This window comes from Nuphar pumila, chromosome 3 (genome assembly GCF_984573655.1).
Source record: "Nuphar pumila chromosome 3, dmNupPumi1.hap1.1, whole genome shotgun sequence".
Lineage (NCBI taxonomy): Eukaryota > Viridiplantae > Streptophyta > Magnoliopsida > Nymphaeales > Nymphaeaceae > Nuphar > Nuphar pumila.
The window spans coordinates 3,366,318-3,379,866 of record NC_143251.1 but is presented as its reverse complement, the minus strand read 5'-3'; the positions used below and the strand labels follow the sequence as shown (position 1 = coordinate 3,379,866).

The window sequence follows — 13,549 nt, the reverse complement described above, 5'->3', positions numbered from 1 at the left end:
ATAAAAAGCACCGAAGAGGCCTGAAAACCCATTTAGCACGCGGTTTACACCAAATTGGTTTAAATTTCCTATATATATATATATATAATGAAAGTTCAAAACTAATGAGTAGATACCACTTTTCTAACTTTTTATAAATCAAATGTTACGGATGTGATCTAGATGGTTTATTTAGTTAGAAACTTGTTTTGAAATATGTAATTATGACAATTAATTAGGTTTTCAATGGAGTCCAAAAATCAAAGGCCCACAATGTACCAAAATTTCATAACTCAAAAGTTCACTTTGTTACATAAGAAAAGCATGATCCAAGTCTTGATCCATAGCAAAAAACCATGTTGAACATATATATGTGGTTAGATTGAGTTGATACAACTTGCACCTATGATTTCTATTTCATTAGTTTTGTACCTTCACTAGTAGCCAATATTAACCTGCTTTTCTCAAAAAAAAAAATCAGTGTTTCAAAGGCAGTCTTGACCGCCACTAAAACATTGGGCAGAAAAAATACTTTTAGCGGCAATTGAGAACTGCCACTAAAAGGGTTTTTTTGTTTAAATATGTGCCCGCCTCTGTGTCCATTAACAGTGGACGACATATGTCATCCACTGTTATGCCCTTCTCTCTCTCTTTTTATATATATATAAACCTCCCCAATGAAAAACCCTTCCAAACCTTCTCAATGGACGTTTTATTATAATTTTTCTGTTTTTTTCAAAATTTCAACCATACAGATGTGATCTATATACTTGTTTTTATAAGAATCAGTTCTTGGAGCATTTGATTCAGAAGCATGGATAAGTTTTTATAAGTTTCAAAATCAGCCACATACAATTTTCATAATTGTTTTAGGATCCAAATACCATTTTTTCTATCTAAAATTGATGATCCAAATGTCAATTTATAGTAAATCAATCATGTCAAATACACCTGTACAGTCAGAATTTTGAAAAAAATACCAAAAAATTCCCATTGGAAGGGTTTCCATTGGGGAGGTTTTCATTCCCCTATATATATAATACTAGAATATGAGAATCAAAATGTGAGAACTGGAAATATGGTCATTTTCAACACATTTTTTGCAAATTCAACCATGTGGATGTGATTGGCATGATGAATTTGCTTGGAATGAACCATTAGATTGTGTATTTTTGATGAGAAAATATGATTTTTTAATGCTTGAATATTTATGAAGAATATGAGGCATTGATTTTAAAGTCTTAAAAAAACTCATTTATAAATCAAAATCAGATTATTCAAGAGTGTGTTCTTATGAAACCAAGCATGTAGTTCGCATTCTTACAGTTAGATTCAAGAGAAAAGAATAAAAAAATTCTGAAAATTATGGTTCACACTTTGTTCTCATATTTTCGGTTTCCATATTCTAGTCACTATATATATATATATATATATATATATATATATATATATATATATATATATATATATATATATATATATATATATATATATATATATATATATATATATATATATATATAGAGAGAGAGAGAGAGAGAGAGAGAGAGAGAGAGAGAGAGAGAGAGTATACTCGCGCGATATGCATGCTAACAAGATTCTTCAAATCATTGTATACAGCCAGGATCTACTATACAAATAGATTGACAAATAAGATTAACATTAATTTTTTTATTAAGATTAAAAGAGAAATTACCAAAAAGATACATATATTTATGTGTAAACTTTATTTGATCAATCCCTAAGAATTAATTAATGTCTAAAAGGTCTCAAGTTGTGTCAAAGTACTTGAATAGATTGATAAATAAGATTAATATCAAAATTTTAATAAGATTAAAATTAAAAGCACACATCCATGCATGGTATAGATACTACTAAGAATCAAGTCATGTCAATAACTACATGGACTCAAGTTTCTCACGGCGCCTACATGCAGCTCACTCATGTGGCAGTGCCTCAGCGGCCTCATGTTTCTCACAGCGCTCAGCCATTTCGTACGAAAAGACGGTACACAGTGGTCTTCTGAACCACTTGCACATTTCCCAGGAAAAGGGTTTCCCTCCCTGACCGCCTAATAAAAGGCCCTTAACTGTATATATATACTCAAAGTAAGGGTGAAATATATTCTCATGGGCGTCTCCCCTCTGCATAAGGCCACAAGCTACACCCAGCTTATGCCCCGGGGAGAAGGGTCTTAGTTTCAGAGTTTTATGACCGTAGGTATGGCAGGTAGGCCCACATTTTTTCACACAGCTGTTTTGTGCTCACAGGAAATTCAGCCATTTTCATGCGAAAATTGCTACCTTTCCCATGAAACAAATGGGCCTAAGAGTCGAATTAAATATCTGGATGGTTAGGTCATAATATGATAACAAAGGGGCATAGGGGGTTATTCCCTTGCTTGTGCATCAAAGGAGAAAATGTATTACAATTAAAATAATCTTAAAATATTGAAACTTCAAACCCAAACTTTTTTTTATAATGAGGAACCATCCTAAGAAGAACAGGGGTCACTTAATGGGCACCCCCTAGATAGTAAACCCCAGTGAGTGCCATAGCAGTTAGTCCATAAAGAACACCTACCATGCAAACCACTGGTATGATCCCAGGGGGAATTGATCCTTGTAAGACGCGGTTACATTGTCTTAACAAGCAACGCCATAATTAACCACAGGGTGACCCAGGCTGGGTTCTTTAAACCCAAACTTGACTAAGTATTAAATTGCGGAACAATGCACAGAGCTCAACAGTCAACACTGCAATTTCATCCAATTTAGGGTCGCCGAACCTTCCTTCTTGCATGAGATTCGAATTGCTCACCTCGGTCTAGTTGCTATCCGTTTTAGGGTATGTTTGGTTGCATCTCATGTGATTTAGAATCACATGAGATGAGATGGAATCAAATGTGATTTGAAGCCATGATTTCAAATCACATATTCCACCATGTGGTTTGGAATCACATGGGTCACTTTAAATGTGATTTCAAATCACACAGTTTCTTATTTGCATGAGATTCCAAATCACATGTTTGGTTATCTGTACAAATGAGATTCATTCTCTCATTTGCATGAGATTACAAATCACGTGTTTGGTTAGCTATGCAAATGAGATTTATTCTCTCATTTGCATGAGATTCCAAATCACATTTGAATGCAACCAAATTGGTCATGCATGTTGAAACTATTCCTGGTACGTTTAGAAAATTTGCCAGATATTGTCAGGAAATTCACAACCTCTCTCTCTCTCTCTCCAGCCAATAAAGGATTTCAGGAAAGCAACCAATAAGATACAATACTATTTGGTAGACAACTATCAGCGTATTGCTCCAAAAGCAAATTCTAGTTTTTGTAATTTACAAATATGCCTGTAGAACAAGTTGTCTCACCAACTAACTTCTCCCATTAGCTAACATTGGAAACCATCCACACCGTCTTCTTCCTGTTGAACATTAAATTAACACAAAATTGGAACAATCAAAATCCAAGTGCACCAAAAAATTGCTAAAATTGAGAAAGGCAAACATAATATGGAAATGCAGCAAAAGATTGAGAATGGTAGCACCATTGATTACATCCATTCTTTAGTTGTGAAACATGCCAGTAGTCCATGAATTCCTAAGGAACTGAGTGTGGCCATTTTAGGTTGGAATTTTCCTATAGAGTTCCACAATCATGACCAAAATCTGGCCCCAGACATTGAAGATAGCTAGAAAGAAGATAGGTATTAAACTAGGCAGCAGCTAGAACGACTCAATCTGAGTCGGTCGGTCATATTTGGTCTCTCATGGATAAGTTGGTTTCATCATTTCCTCCGTCCAACACATCACTTCCTTCAGTGCAGTTCACCTTAATCAATGATATTCTCGGTTCGGGTTCAGACCCCATGCAGCACTTGGCTCAGTTCCCGTCTCATCTATATGCACTTCGAGAATTTTATAAGGATAGGAATGAACAAGAAGTGCCTTTTCAGTCTTTTTTTCTCCAAAAAGTGGACTACAAACTTTCTTCATTTGACAGGAGATCAAAGACATTACATGCATACGTATCAAAAAGTGAAATATGGTACCTAGACAAGGTTGGAAAACTAAACGGTTATTGCATTCATTCAAATTTCCAATCAGGAGACTTTCCAAAGTGCATACCATGCATGAGAAAATTCCCAATCAGTACTTATATTTCATTGTCTCCTTTTCAAACCCAATTGTGGGAAATTGCTTGGCATACTCCTCAACATCATGGCGGAGCTTCTTAATCTCAGATTGGAAATGTGAAGTCTGGATTGTGGCCAAAAAGTCCTTCAACTTGGTTCCTGCACAGAGACCACAGTGAGATGTTTTGTAACATACTCAGTCTTCACATAAAAGAACAAAAGAATAGCATTGGAGTTGATTGAAATCCAAACTTCTGTTTTAAAAGATTAATATTGTAATAAAAAAAAGATAAAATGACAAATTTAACACAGGCAAAAGTATTCAGCAGGAAAATATGGAACATGATAAACAAAATTTTACTACCACCCGAGGATGGCTGAAATTTCATAATGCATCCAAAGAAGGTTAATCTTAGTACAAGTGCACTTTCACCCATGTATACTGTAGTCAATATGAACATGACTGTATGTACTATGTAGCCATATGCATATTGAAAAGGTCAAACAAATTGCAAACCTTTTGTTTCTGCCTTGATCTTTAGAGCTAATTTAACAGAAGCATCAAAATAATCTGCTACTTTGGAAAAATCCTCTTCAGTGAATCCTCTAGATGTCAGAGCTGGGGTTCCTGCTCACAGAAGAGGACATTGTGAAGCTAGCCGGTCATGCAACCAAAGCAATGATTAGGGCTTACCCATTCGAATGCCACCAGGAACCATGGCAGACACATCGCCAGGCACCGTGTTTTTGTTGGCTGCAATGTGTACCAGTTCCAACACCTTTTCAACTCTAGAGCCATCAATCCCCTGCAAGAGCAGAAATATCAATAAGCTCTGAAGTGCTCAGACATTCCCTGTATACAGGAAGATATAACCATTGGCAGGTCCATTAAAGTTTTACTAAGTTGAGAGAGCCTGTCTCAATCATTGGAGTTTAATCAAAGGAGAGACTAAAGAAAAGCCTAAGGTCGAGAGTGGAAAGAGTGTTCTAATGATAAAAGATCTTAAAAAATGCTCACTATAAGTGTCCAAATGGGACTGGAGGAGTGCCATATAGTTTTGTATTAGGACTGTCTACAGGTAAAGCGGTTGAACAAACCATCATAGTGATCAGACCCATAGGATGCAAACATAGTGTTCCATTTAGTACATCTCCTGTGTCAATCAAATGATTTTGATGTTAAGGTCTTTAATTAGAGGGTTACATCTGTCCCATCCAGACTGCAAACTTGTGTAATTCTCTATCATGCTTACCTGAAATGCTTAGTCATATCATTGTCAGCAACCTACAGGAGCGAGCAACTTTTAATGAAGACCACATTTGCTATTATATGCAGATAATTTAGCAACACACATACACATTCATGCATGCAGAAGCATGCACATATAATGTGTATGAATATGTGCACATGTTCATTCACTAGATGCTAACAAGTTACCCAGATTCCTTTTTGGCCCTACTGGTTTTTAGTATATCATGATGGGGCCAAAGATATTTTCATAAATTTATAGAAGGACGTAGTAGATACAACTTGTTTCAAGTGATCTTTAAGAATGTACACAAATTCCTTAAAAAAAAGTGAGTCGTAGAATGTAATTAATTGCCTACCAATGGGATTTTAATAATTGTTAGAGCAAAAAATAACTTTGTGAAAAGAATAAAAAGACAACTCCACCTTATTTTTTAGATTCACCAAGACAAGATGATTATCTGTTCCACCAGAAACAAGCTCATAACCTTTCTCCATTAGGCTCTGTGGAAGCAACAGATTTTAGAAGTTAAAATTACCTCCAGAAATCCAGTTATATCTCAAATCTTTTTTGGGTTAACAACCACTCAAACAATAGAAGAGAGCATTCTCTTTATGTGCAGCCACAGGAAAAGAAAGCATATATGTAATACCTGAGCAAACTTTGAGCAATTGCTAAGAACTTGCTCTTGATATGCTTTGTATTCCAGAGTGGTGGCCTGCATATACAAATGACAGAAATGATGAGTCAGAATATATTTCTTATTGGCCACTGCACATAGAAAAATTATATATTTAAGACATAATTTTCAAATCTCGGAATTAACTTCATCATTTACAACAACCAGTATGATGTTAAATAAAAGTCGCACTGAAAATTTTGAATATTGAAATAGTTGAATCCATTCGGAAGCAAGGTGATGGTTTAAAAGTTAGAAAAATGAAAATGTACAAGCTTGAATCTTTAAGAAAACCCCAGTAAAGGTTGATATGAAGTTTGGACTGGGTTAGATTCGCTTAAAAATCCGAAGTAACAAATCTGCAGAACTATATGACACAAACATGATCTCAGCTAGAACCCCGACAAAACGAAAACATCCAGGAGAGATGAGAGGCAGGCTAACTCAATTGGTTCCTGTCGGACCACATGATGACATAGGGCCAGAATTTCATCTCAGGGAGAACAAACATCGCAAGAATTTCAGTATTCCTTTTTAACAGTCATGGTAGGTAATATCCCCAATAGAATTCAAACCTGAGACCCCTTGGTTAAGATGGCACAGCTTAAGCAGCTATCTTATTTAACCATGCATGTTTGGTAACTTAAAACCTTATTTTTAAAGAAATAACTCAAAAACTTCACAAAATCTACGCATATGCAACGACAACGATGAAAAAAAAGATGCACCAGAAGAAAACCAAGATTTAATATATCTAAATCAAAGAAATGAATTCCTATGACAACCATATAACCATGTGTGATGAAACAAAGTAGTCCACATATAGTTTGTAGTAGGTAAAAAGATTAAGAAAAAAAATGATAAAATTTCTTATGATATAACCCCACCAAAAAAAATGGAGATTGTCAATGAGCAATTATATGAACCTGTTTGAGGGCAACTGCTAGGCCAGCAATAGTATGATTATGTGGACCACCTTGAAGTCCAGGAAAGACTGCTGCATTGATTTTCTCTTCAAAATCATACAACACCTTCATGAATAGAATTACATGAAAACAAAAAATGAGCTCTACAAGACATGATTAAACCATTATGGTCACTTATCAAAGGGTATACTATAAGGTCAAAGTACAGTTGTAGAAACTAAATAAAGGCAAAAAGCAAGCAAAGCCAGATGTATCTTTCACCTCCTGTCCTTGTTTATTAACCTCTTTAACTCCCTTCCTGAAAAAAATCATGGCACCACGTGGCCCACGAAGTGACTTGTGTGTTGTTGTGGTCACTATATCGGCATAGTCAAAGGGAGATGGGATAACACCTCCAGCAACCAGCCCACTGATGTGTGCCATGTCAGCCAGTAGAATAGCCTTTTGCTTGTCGCAGACCTGAAGATTTCATGTGGATAAATTTTTAAAAACTTAAAATTATGTACTTGAAATTTCGATATGAAGAATGGCTGCCTTGATGAGGTTTAAGATACAGAAAAAAGCATCTTTACCTTTCGAATGCATTCATAATCATAAAGACGTGCATAGGCACTTGCACCAGCAACTATAAGTTTTGGCCTGAAAAGCACTGCACTTTTTTCTAGCTGAGAAAAGAAAAAGAATATTTAGGTATTCAATAATACATATTTTCTTCAGTGAAACTTCCAATAAAGTGACTAATCAATATAGAATTAAAAAAAGATTCAATCTGCAATGAGATTAAATATACATAATCACTCTGATTCAATTGTCACAGGGAATAGCCACGAGCCAACTGCTAAACATGGATATGAAGTGACACTATCACTCACTACAACATCTAAAAGAGAGAACCATAATCAGGTACCTGGTCATAATCAATGAGGCCAGTAGCCTCATTCAGCCGATAGGGCATTGTTTCAAAAAATATGGAGACAGCAGATATCTTCTTTGTATCGGTCTGGAAAGGTAACAAATATGTCATGATGTGCAACATAACTTGAAATCAAAATTATAAGTAGTTCAACATGAATATATGCCAAAATTTAGTATAAATATTCAAAGAGAAAGTTAAACATTTAAAAAACTTAAAACATTCTATGTCATGGTAATTCATCTTCCAGATTACCTTATCCACCTGCCATACGGAAAGCATACAAATAATGAAGAGTAAAATCCATTTCTTACTACTGTCATGCAGAACTAGCACAATATGTTGTACCAGTATCTCCTTCATGCTGGAACTTCAGAAAAATTGATAGGAATGAACAATCATGAATCCAGACGAATTAGACATTCAATGCCTTGAATATATTAAAGGTAAGATTCTTCCACAGATAGTAATAAGGGACATAGCTTAGCCATTCACTGCTTGATCAAATGTGAAAATATTGAAGAACAAGACTAACTGTGATTGTGGAGGTAAAAAAGAAAAGGAGACCTTGCACAAACAACCGTATGAAAAGAACAAATTGAGATGGAAAGAGTAAAAGTTCAGCACTTATAAGAAATGGTGAACCGGACACCACTAAAAGAAGGCGAGTAGGTTCTGTACGGCCCCACAGCAATGTTCATAACCACAAGTCAGTGACACACATCAAACATCAATTACCACAGCCCATCGCAGACCAAAGCCAAGCAGAAGCTAATAGCTAAACTGACTTTTAAGCACAAGCAAGTTGAAACTGTAAACCATTGCTTAAGCAAGAAACTATGCAAAGCCCTGTAACTTGCTCACACTTCTAATTAATAGTTTAACCACATCATCATTGTCAATGGCCTTTGGAAATTGATATAGGAAGCACGGAAATCATTAAGAAAAGTTTAAATCAAGAACCACAAATCATTATTGTTTATGAAAAATTTAAAGCAGGAATAATAAATTGCTGTTGTTTATGTGAAGAAGGTAAACTAGTTATCCAAATCATGAAGTATTATCTTCAGAAAGTGAGGAAGTGATTTCTACTGGAGACATCAATTTTTTAAACTAATACAGAAACTTCCAGGAACTATGGGGTGCTATAAACATAACTTTATTTTCTTACTCGTTAGTTATCATCGGTTCACCTTATAACTGGCTTTTGCTCTATTGACCAGATATTTGATATGGAAGAATCTAAATATTGCATATAACTTGAGCACCACATACACTGAGAGATGCAATAAACATAACTAAGGGGAAATTCAACACTTCTCGGTGCATACAAATTATATACACTCTGAATTATAAAGAAGAATGCTTGAAATCTAACAACTCACCATCTTACACTTTCAAAGGATAAGTACATAGTCTGCACTACATAGTGTTGAGGAATAATAAATGCAAAACAACATGAACATTTTACTAATAACAAGACAAAATAATTTCAAAAGAATGGAAAAGAAAAGGCCTATAAGCTAGGCACCTGATAACCATGTGAAAGGTGTCCACCATGAGGAAGATCGAGTGCCATAATTCTTTCATGGGGTTTAAGTAATGCAGTGTAAACTTGAAAGTTGGCAGGAGATCCAGATAATGGTTGTACATTTACTGCAAAAAAAAAACTATTAGATGGCAGACGTCACTGACCCAATCTGAGGTTAGACACTATGGTTAATAAAGAAGACAGGAAAAGACAGGAAACCGAAAATATTTTCTCAAGATATTGGAAACTAATTTGCTTCTTCCAACAGAAAATTTGCACAAAATCCTTCAACAGGACTCCATAGTGCCAAGGAAACAAAGAATTTTCTTATTGCATAAGTTGCATTCATAGAATCGAAGAACACTTATGTACCTGAAATATATGACTTGCACACCAAATAATTGCAGGAAAAAAAAACAAATTCTTTGGGCCTAAAGAAGAAAACAAGCTTAAATGATCCTTTATTCCTTCCATATGAAAATTCTAGAGCACAAGTGAAGGAAATGCATCCTATACTTTCAAGAAACAATCCTCTGCAGGTAGAGCTTGCATGATTTGGTATGTTAAGTGAAAATTCAGGCCATCCCAACTTGCAAATACAGTGACAAAGGCCTATTCAGACACTAACAGCAATAAAGCGAAATAGAAGATGAACTAACCTCCCCATTTTTTTGGATCCAATCTAAATGCTTCCAAAGCACGCTTTTGACATAATGACTCTGCCATGTCAATATACCTACAAGAAAAGTAATGCAAAACATCCAGACCAAACTAAAGGTGTCATATTCACATTTTTAACAGAATGTTTCACTAGATATGGTCAGGGCACAAGTCATAGAGAAAAAAAAGTATGATATCCCTTGATACATATCTCATTTCAAAGCAAACATAAAAAGGAAAGAAAATTTTCAGGCTTCTTACTCATTGCCACCATAATAACGTGCACCAGGATAACCTTCACTGTATTTGTTGGTCATAATAGACCCTACTGCTTGCATGACTGACAACGAAGTGAAATTCTCAGATGGAATAAGTTCAAACCCCTGAAGAGACACCAACATTAAAGGACATCAATCATCAAGGAAACAATATTAAATATTTAACCCTTTCTATTTTCAGTTAGTGAAACAAATATAAACTCAAAAGTCAAAACGCAGTTAAATTCTGACTAAGAAGAGAGAAAATAATAGAAAAAAAGTTAGAACTCTTTCTCTAACCAAAGTGGAACTTTTTTCTCACATCAACTGCACGAGCAGCAAGATCATGAAATGGAGTTCCAAACAGAATGCCCATGACGCATTGTCAAAATGGCATATGCAAAAACACTTCTCAGCCACGAATGCATAAATATATGATGAAGCAAATTCTCTAGCGTAATTAAACAGGTTCGCATGTCAAGGGTTTGCTTCCCAATATTTTGTTATTTCTGTTTTATTCGAATTTGCAATTAAGAAATGCAGTTTTCTTGTTTTTATTGAATTCCTAAATAACAAAAATACATCAAATATCAACTGAACAGTGATTAAAAGCTAATATTACAGAACAAAAGTATCAAAATGTCTTACAACCAGGACTATTCTCATAATTTTAAACGAAGAAAATGCATTAAAAAATGTTAAAATATCTGACATACATGCAATATGTTGAGAAAATATTTAAAATTTTTACTAAAAGCGGCAGCAAAAGAGAAAGGGGAAAAGAAATTTAAATATCTGACATATATACAACATGAGAAATATTAAAAAATAAATACAAAGGTAAAAGAGAAATGGGAAACGAAATCTGAACAGAAAGGTCATAATATATTACGAATGCATCAAGATCATCAGCGATTTCCAATAACCAGCATCAAGAGATCCACCACAAGCAGTGGGCATCGTTTTTCGATAAATTATGTAGATGAAGGATTGCCAATCAAAGCAGTTAGCAAACTCATAGCGAGTAAAACAAAGTTAAATCAGAGACACGTGGTAAATCGCTGAACTCAAACAACAAATATCACAAATCAAATTGATTGGATTGCTCTTATTTCAATACCCTGTAATCTCAAATATAAGGACTCAAAGGATTGGAGTGCTTACATCACACCATCATCACAACAACAAGAAACAACAAAATTGGAATAAAAAAACAAGCAGAATAATGGGAAAATGACAGGCCCAGCCACCTTCCACTGCCGTGCTTTCTCAAGCTCGATAATATCCGCAATCTCCGGATCCACCACCTCAAGCGGCGCATTGAGTTGCTTGGGCCACTGCCATGCAATTCGCACAAAAAAAAACTTTAAAACAGAAAATAAACAATTTTCTTTGCATGGTGCAATCAACTTTCATGAAGCAATGAAGAAGTTATGAGAAAACAAAAAAAAAAATGGAAATTAAGTCATTTCGGATCGAAACAATCTGAAAAAAGAAGCACCCACTCACCGTGACACGAGATTTTTCCTTCTCATACACTGCCTCATTGGGAAGAGACGACTGAAATAGCAACAACCCAAAAAAATGTTCAATCAAACAAATACTTACGTGTTTGGTATAACCAAACAGGAAAAATGGCAAACCAGAACAAGAAAAAAGAAACAGAGATCTTTATAACCCGAACAGATGGAGTATATGTACAAGTATCGGACCTCTCGTTTAGAAGGAAAACTGCAATAAAAATATGGCGGGAACGAAACAAACGATATTTGTTATGGAGAGAAAAGAGAAAAGGAATGAAGATATAAACACCATCATTGGGTTCTCTCTTTTTTTAATGAAATCATTGAGTTCTCTTGTGATTGTGAAATGGAGAGTTGAGACCACCAAATTGAGAAGTGTCGTTTAATGGGCATGGTGGTGGTGGTAAGGAGGGATACCAGAGAGTAAACGAAGCCTCCATTAAAGGGTGACCGACAGTGCTTAACCGACGTAGATAGCCTACGAAGCGCGGCCATTGCCATCGCCGCACTCTCTCTCTCTCTCTCTCTCTCTGGGTGCCTGTTTGTACTGGCTCGCTATTCGATGGCGGGTGTTGGTGGGGAAAAAAGGGACAAAATAAACAAATAAGGTGAAATTGTTTGGTTGGTCCTCGAGGCTTTGAATACCACCGAAAGGATTGCTCTTCGTTTGTTTGCGAACTACGATTTTTTCATGTGAATTTTGGAGGGAATTGACCAAAATGCCTTGCACATCCCAACACACTATCGGAAACGACCCTGCTTTTTTTTTTTAATCCAAGAAAAAAAAAACCTCACTTTCTGTTGATAAAACCCTTGAGGTTTCCCTGCCAACCGAGTACACCCAGCTTCAACCTTGAAAGGCAAACCGTGTGGTGAAAAAGAGTCCATGTGGGCAAGGTTCTTTGTCTTTTGTTTTTTTTAAAGGCAAACTGGGGCTAGGCAGACCCCTACCAGTTATACAACTATACCATTGGGTTTTGAACCAGCAACGTCCCAACACAAGGTGAAGTGCACTAGCTGCTCATACCAGACAAGCGGAGCCCCAATTGGTGAGGTTCCACCATGAGATTTAGAATCACATAAGAGTCGCTTCAAATGTGATTTAAAATCACATTCAGTTTCTTATTTGCTGAGATTTCAAATCACATGTTTGGTTTCAAGTGCAAATGATATTCATTCTCTCATTTGCATGAGATTTCAAATCACATGTTTGGTTAGTTGTGCAAATAAGATTTATTCTCTCATTTGCATGAGATTTCAAATCACATTTGAATGCAACAAAAAATGATAAAAGTCTTGGTCTCATGGATTCTGATAAGTTGCATAAAATCAAAGTCCTTATGATCTCATTGCTTGAAGGAAACTCTAAGGCATTTATTTACACTTTTTGTATTATTATCATTTTGAAATTCATTTTTTGCAAAGCTAAATGGCTATATGATTTGATATAAATATGGTGGAAATGTTAATAAATTTAGTCATTTCTCACTTGGCAGAAGTAAGATCTGAAATTGATCGCTGTTAGGATTTTCATTTGCTTATTTGCTTCTTCACTCTAGTTACATCATAATTGTGTAACCTATCTTCTTACATAGGAAATTATCAATGGTTGCAAAAGTTATGTTCTCATTAGACTAGAGGGTACACCTTTTTAGTTTAAGTTAAATGTATAATTGTTTTAC

The 13,549-nt window shown here is 35.4% G+C and overlaps 1 protein-coding gene across 1 annotated transcript; it reads right to left on the bottom strand.

Moving 5' to 3' along the window:
* Positions 1 to 3,243: 3,243 nt before the first annotated feature.
* Positions 3,244 to 12,532, bottom strand: LOC149841666 (serine hydroxymethyltransferase, mitochondrial-like). The gene is made up of 16 exons (XM_089998633.1): positions 12,285 to 12,532; positions 11,854 to 11,904; positions 11,595 to 11,681; positions 10,349 to 10,470; positions 10,087 to 10,163; positions 9,428 to 9,552; positions 7,891 to 7,983; positions 7,556 to 7,648; positions 7,245 to 7,442; positions 6,984 to 7,088; positions 6,031 to 6,096; positions 5,804 to 5,881; positions 4,823 to 4,934; positions 4,646 to 4,756; positions 4,121 to 4,287; positions 3,244 to 3,417 (listed from the first exon to the last, which is right to left on the bottom strand). Exons 1-15 carry the CDS (start codon positions 12,366 to 12,368, stop codon positions 4,142 to 4,144), a joined length of 1,548 nt encoding a protein of 515 aa, XP_089854759.1. The 5' UTR covers positions 12,369 to 12,532; the 3' UTR covers positions 3,244 to 3,417; positions 4,121 to 4,141.
* Between the last annotated feature and the right edge of the window lie 1,017 nt (positions 12,533 to 13,549).

Coding starts and splice junctions, on each gene's coding strand:
- LOC149841666 (XM_089998633.1), bottom strand. CDS start 12,368: ATGGCAATGGCCGCGCTTCGTAGGCTATCTACGTCGGTTAAGCACTGT. Junction 10,471..11,594: donor AGAAAGCACGGCAGTGGAAG/GTGGCTGGGCCT, acceptor GTGTCTCTTCAG/GGGTTTGAACTTATTCCATC. Junction 6,097..6,983: donor TAGCAGTTGCCCTCAAACAG/GTTCATATAATT, acceptor TTGTATATGCAG/GCCACCACTCTGGAATACAA.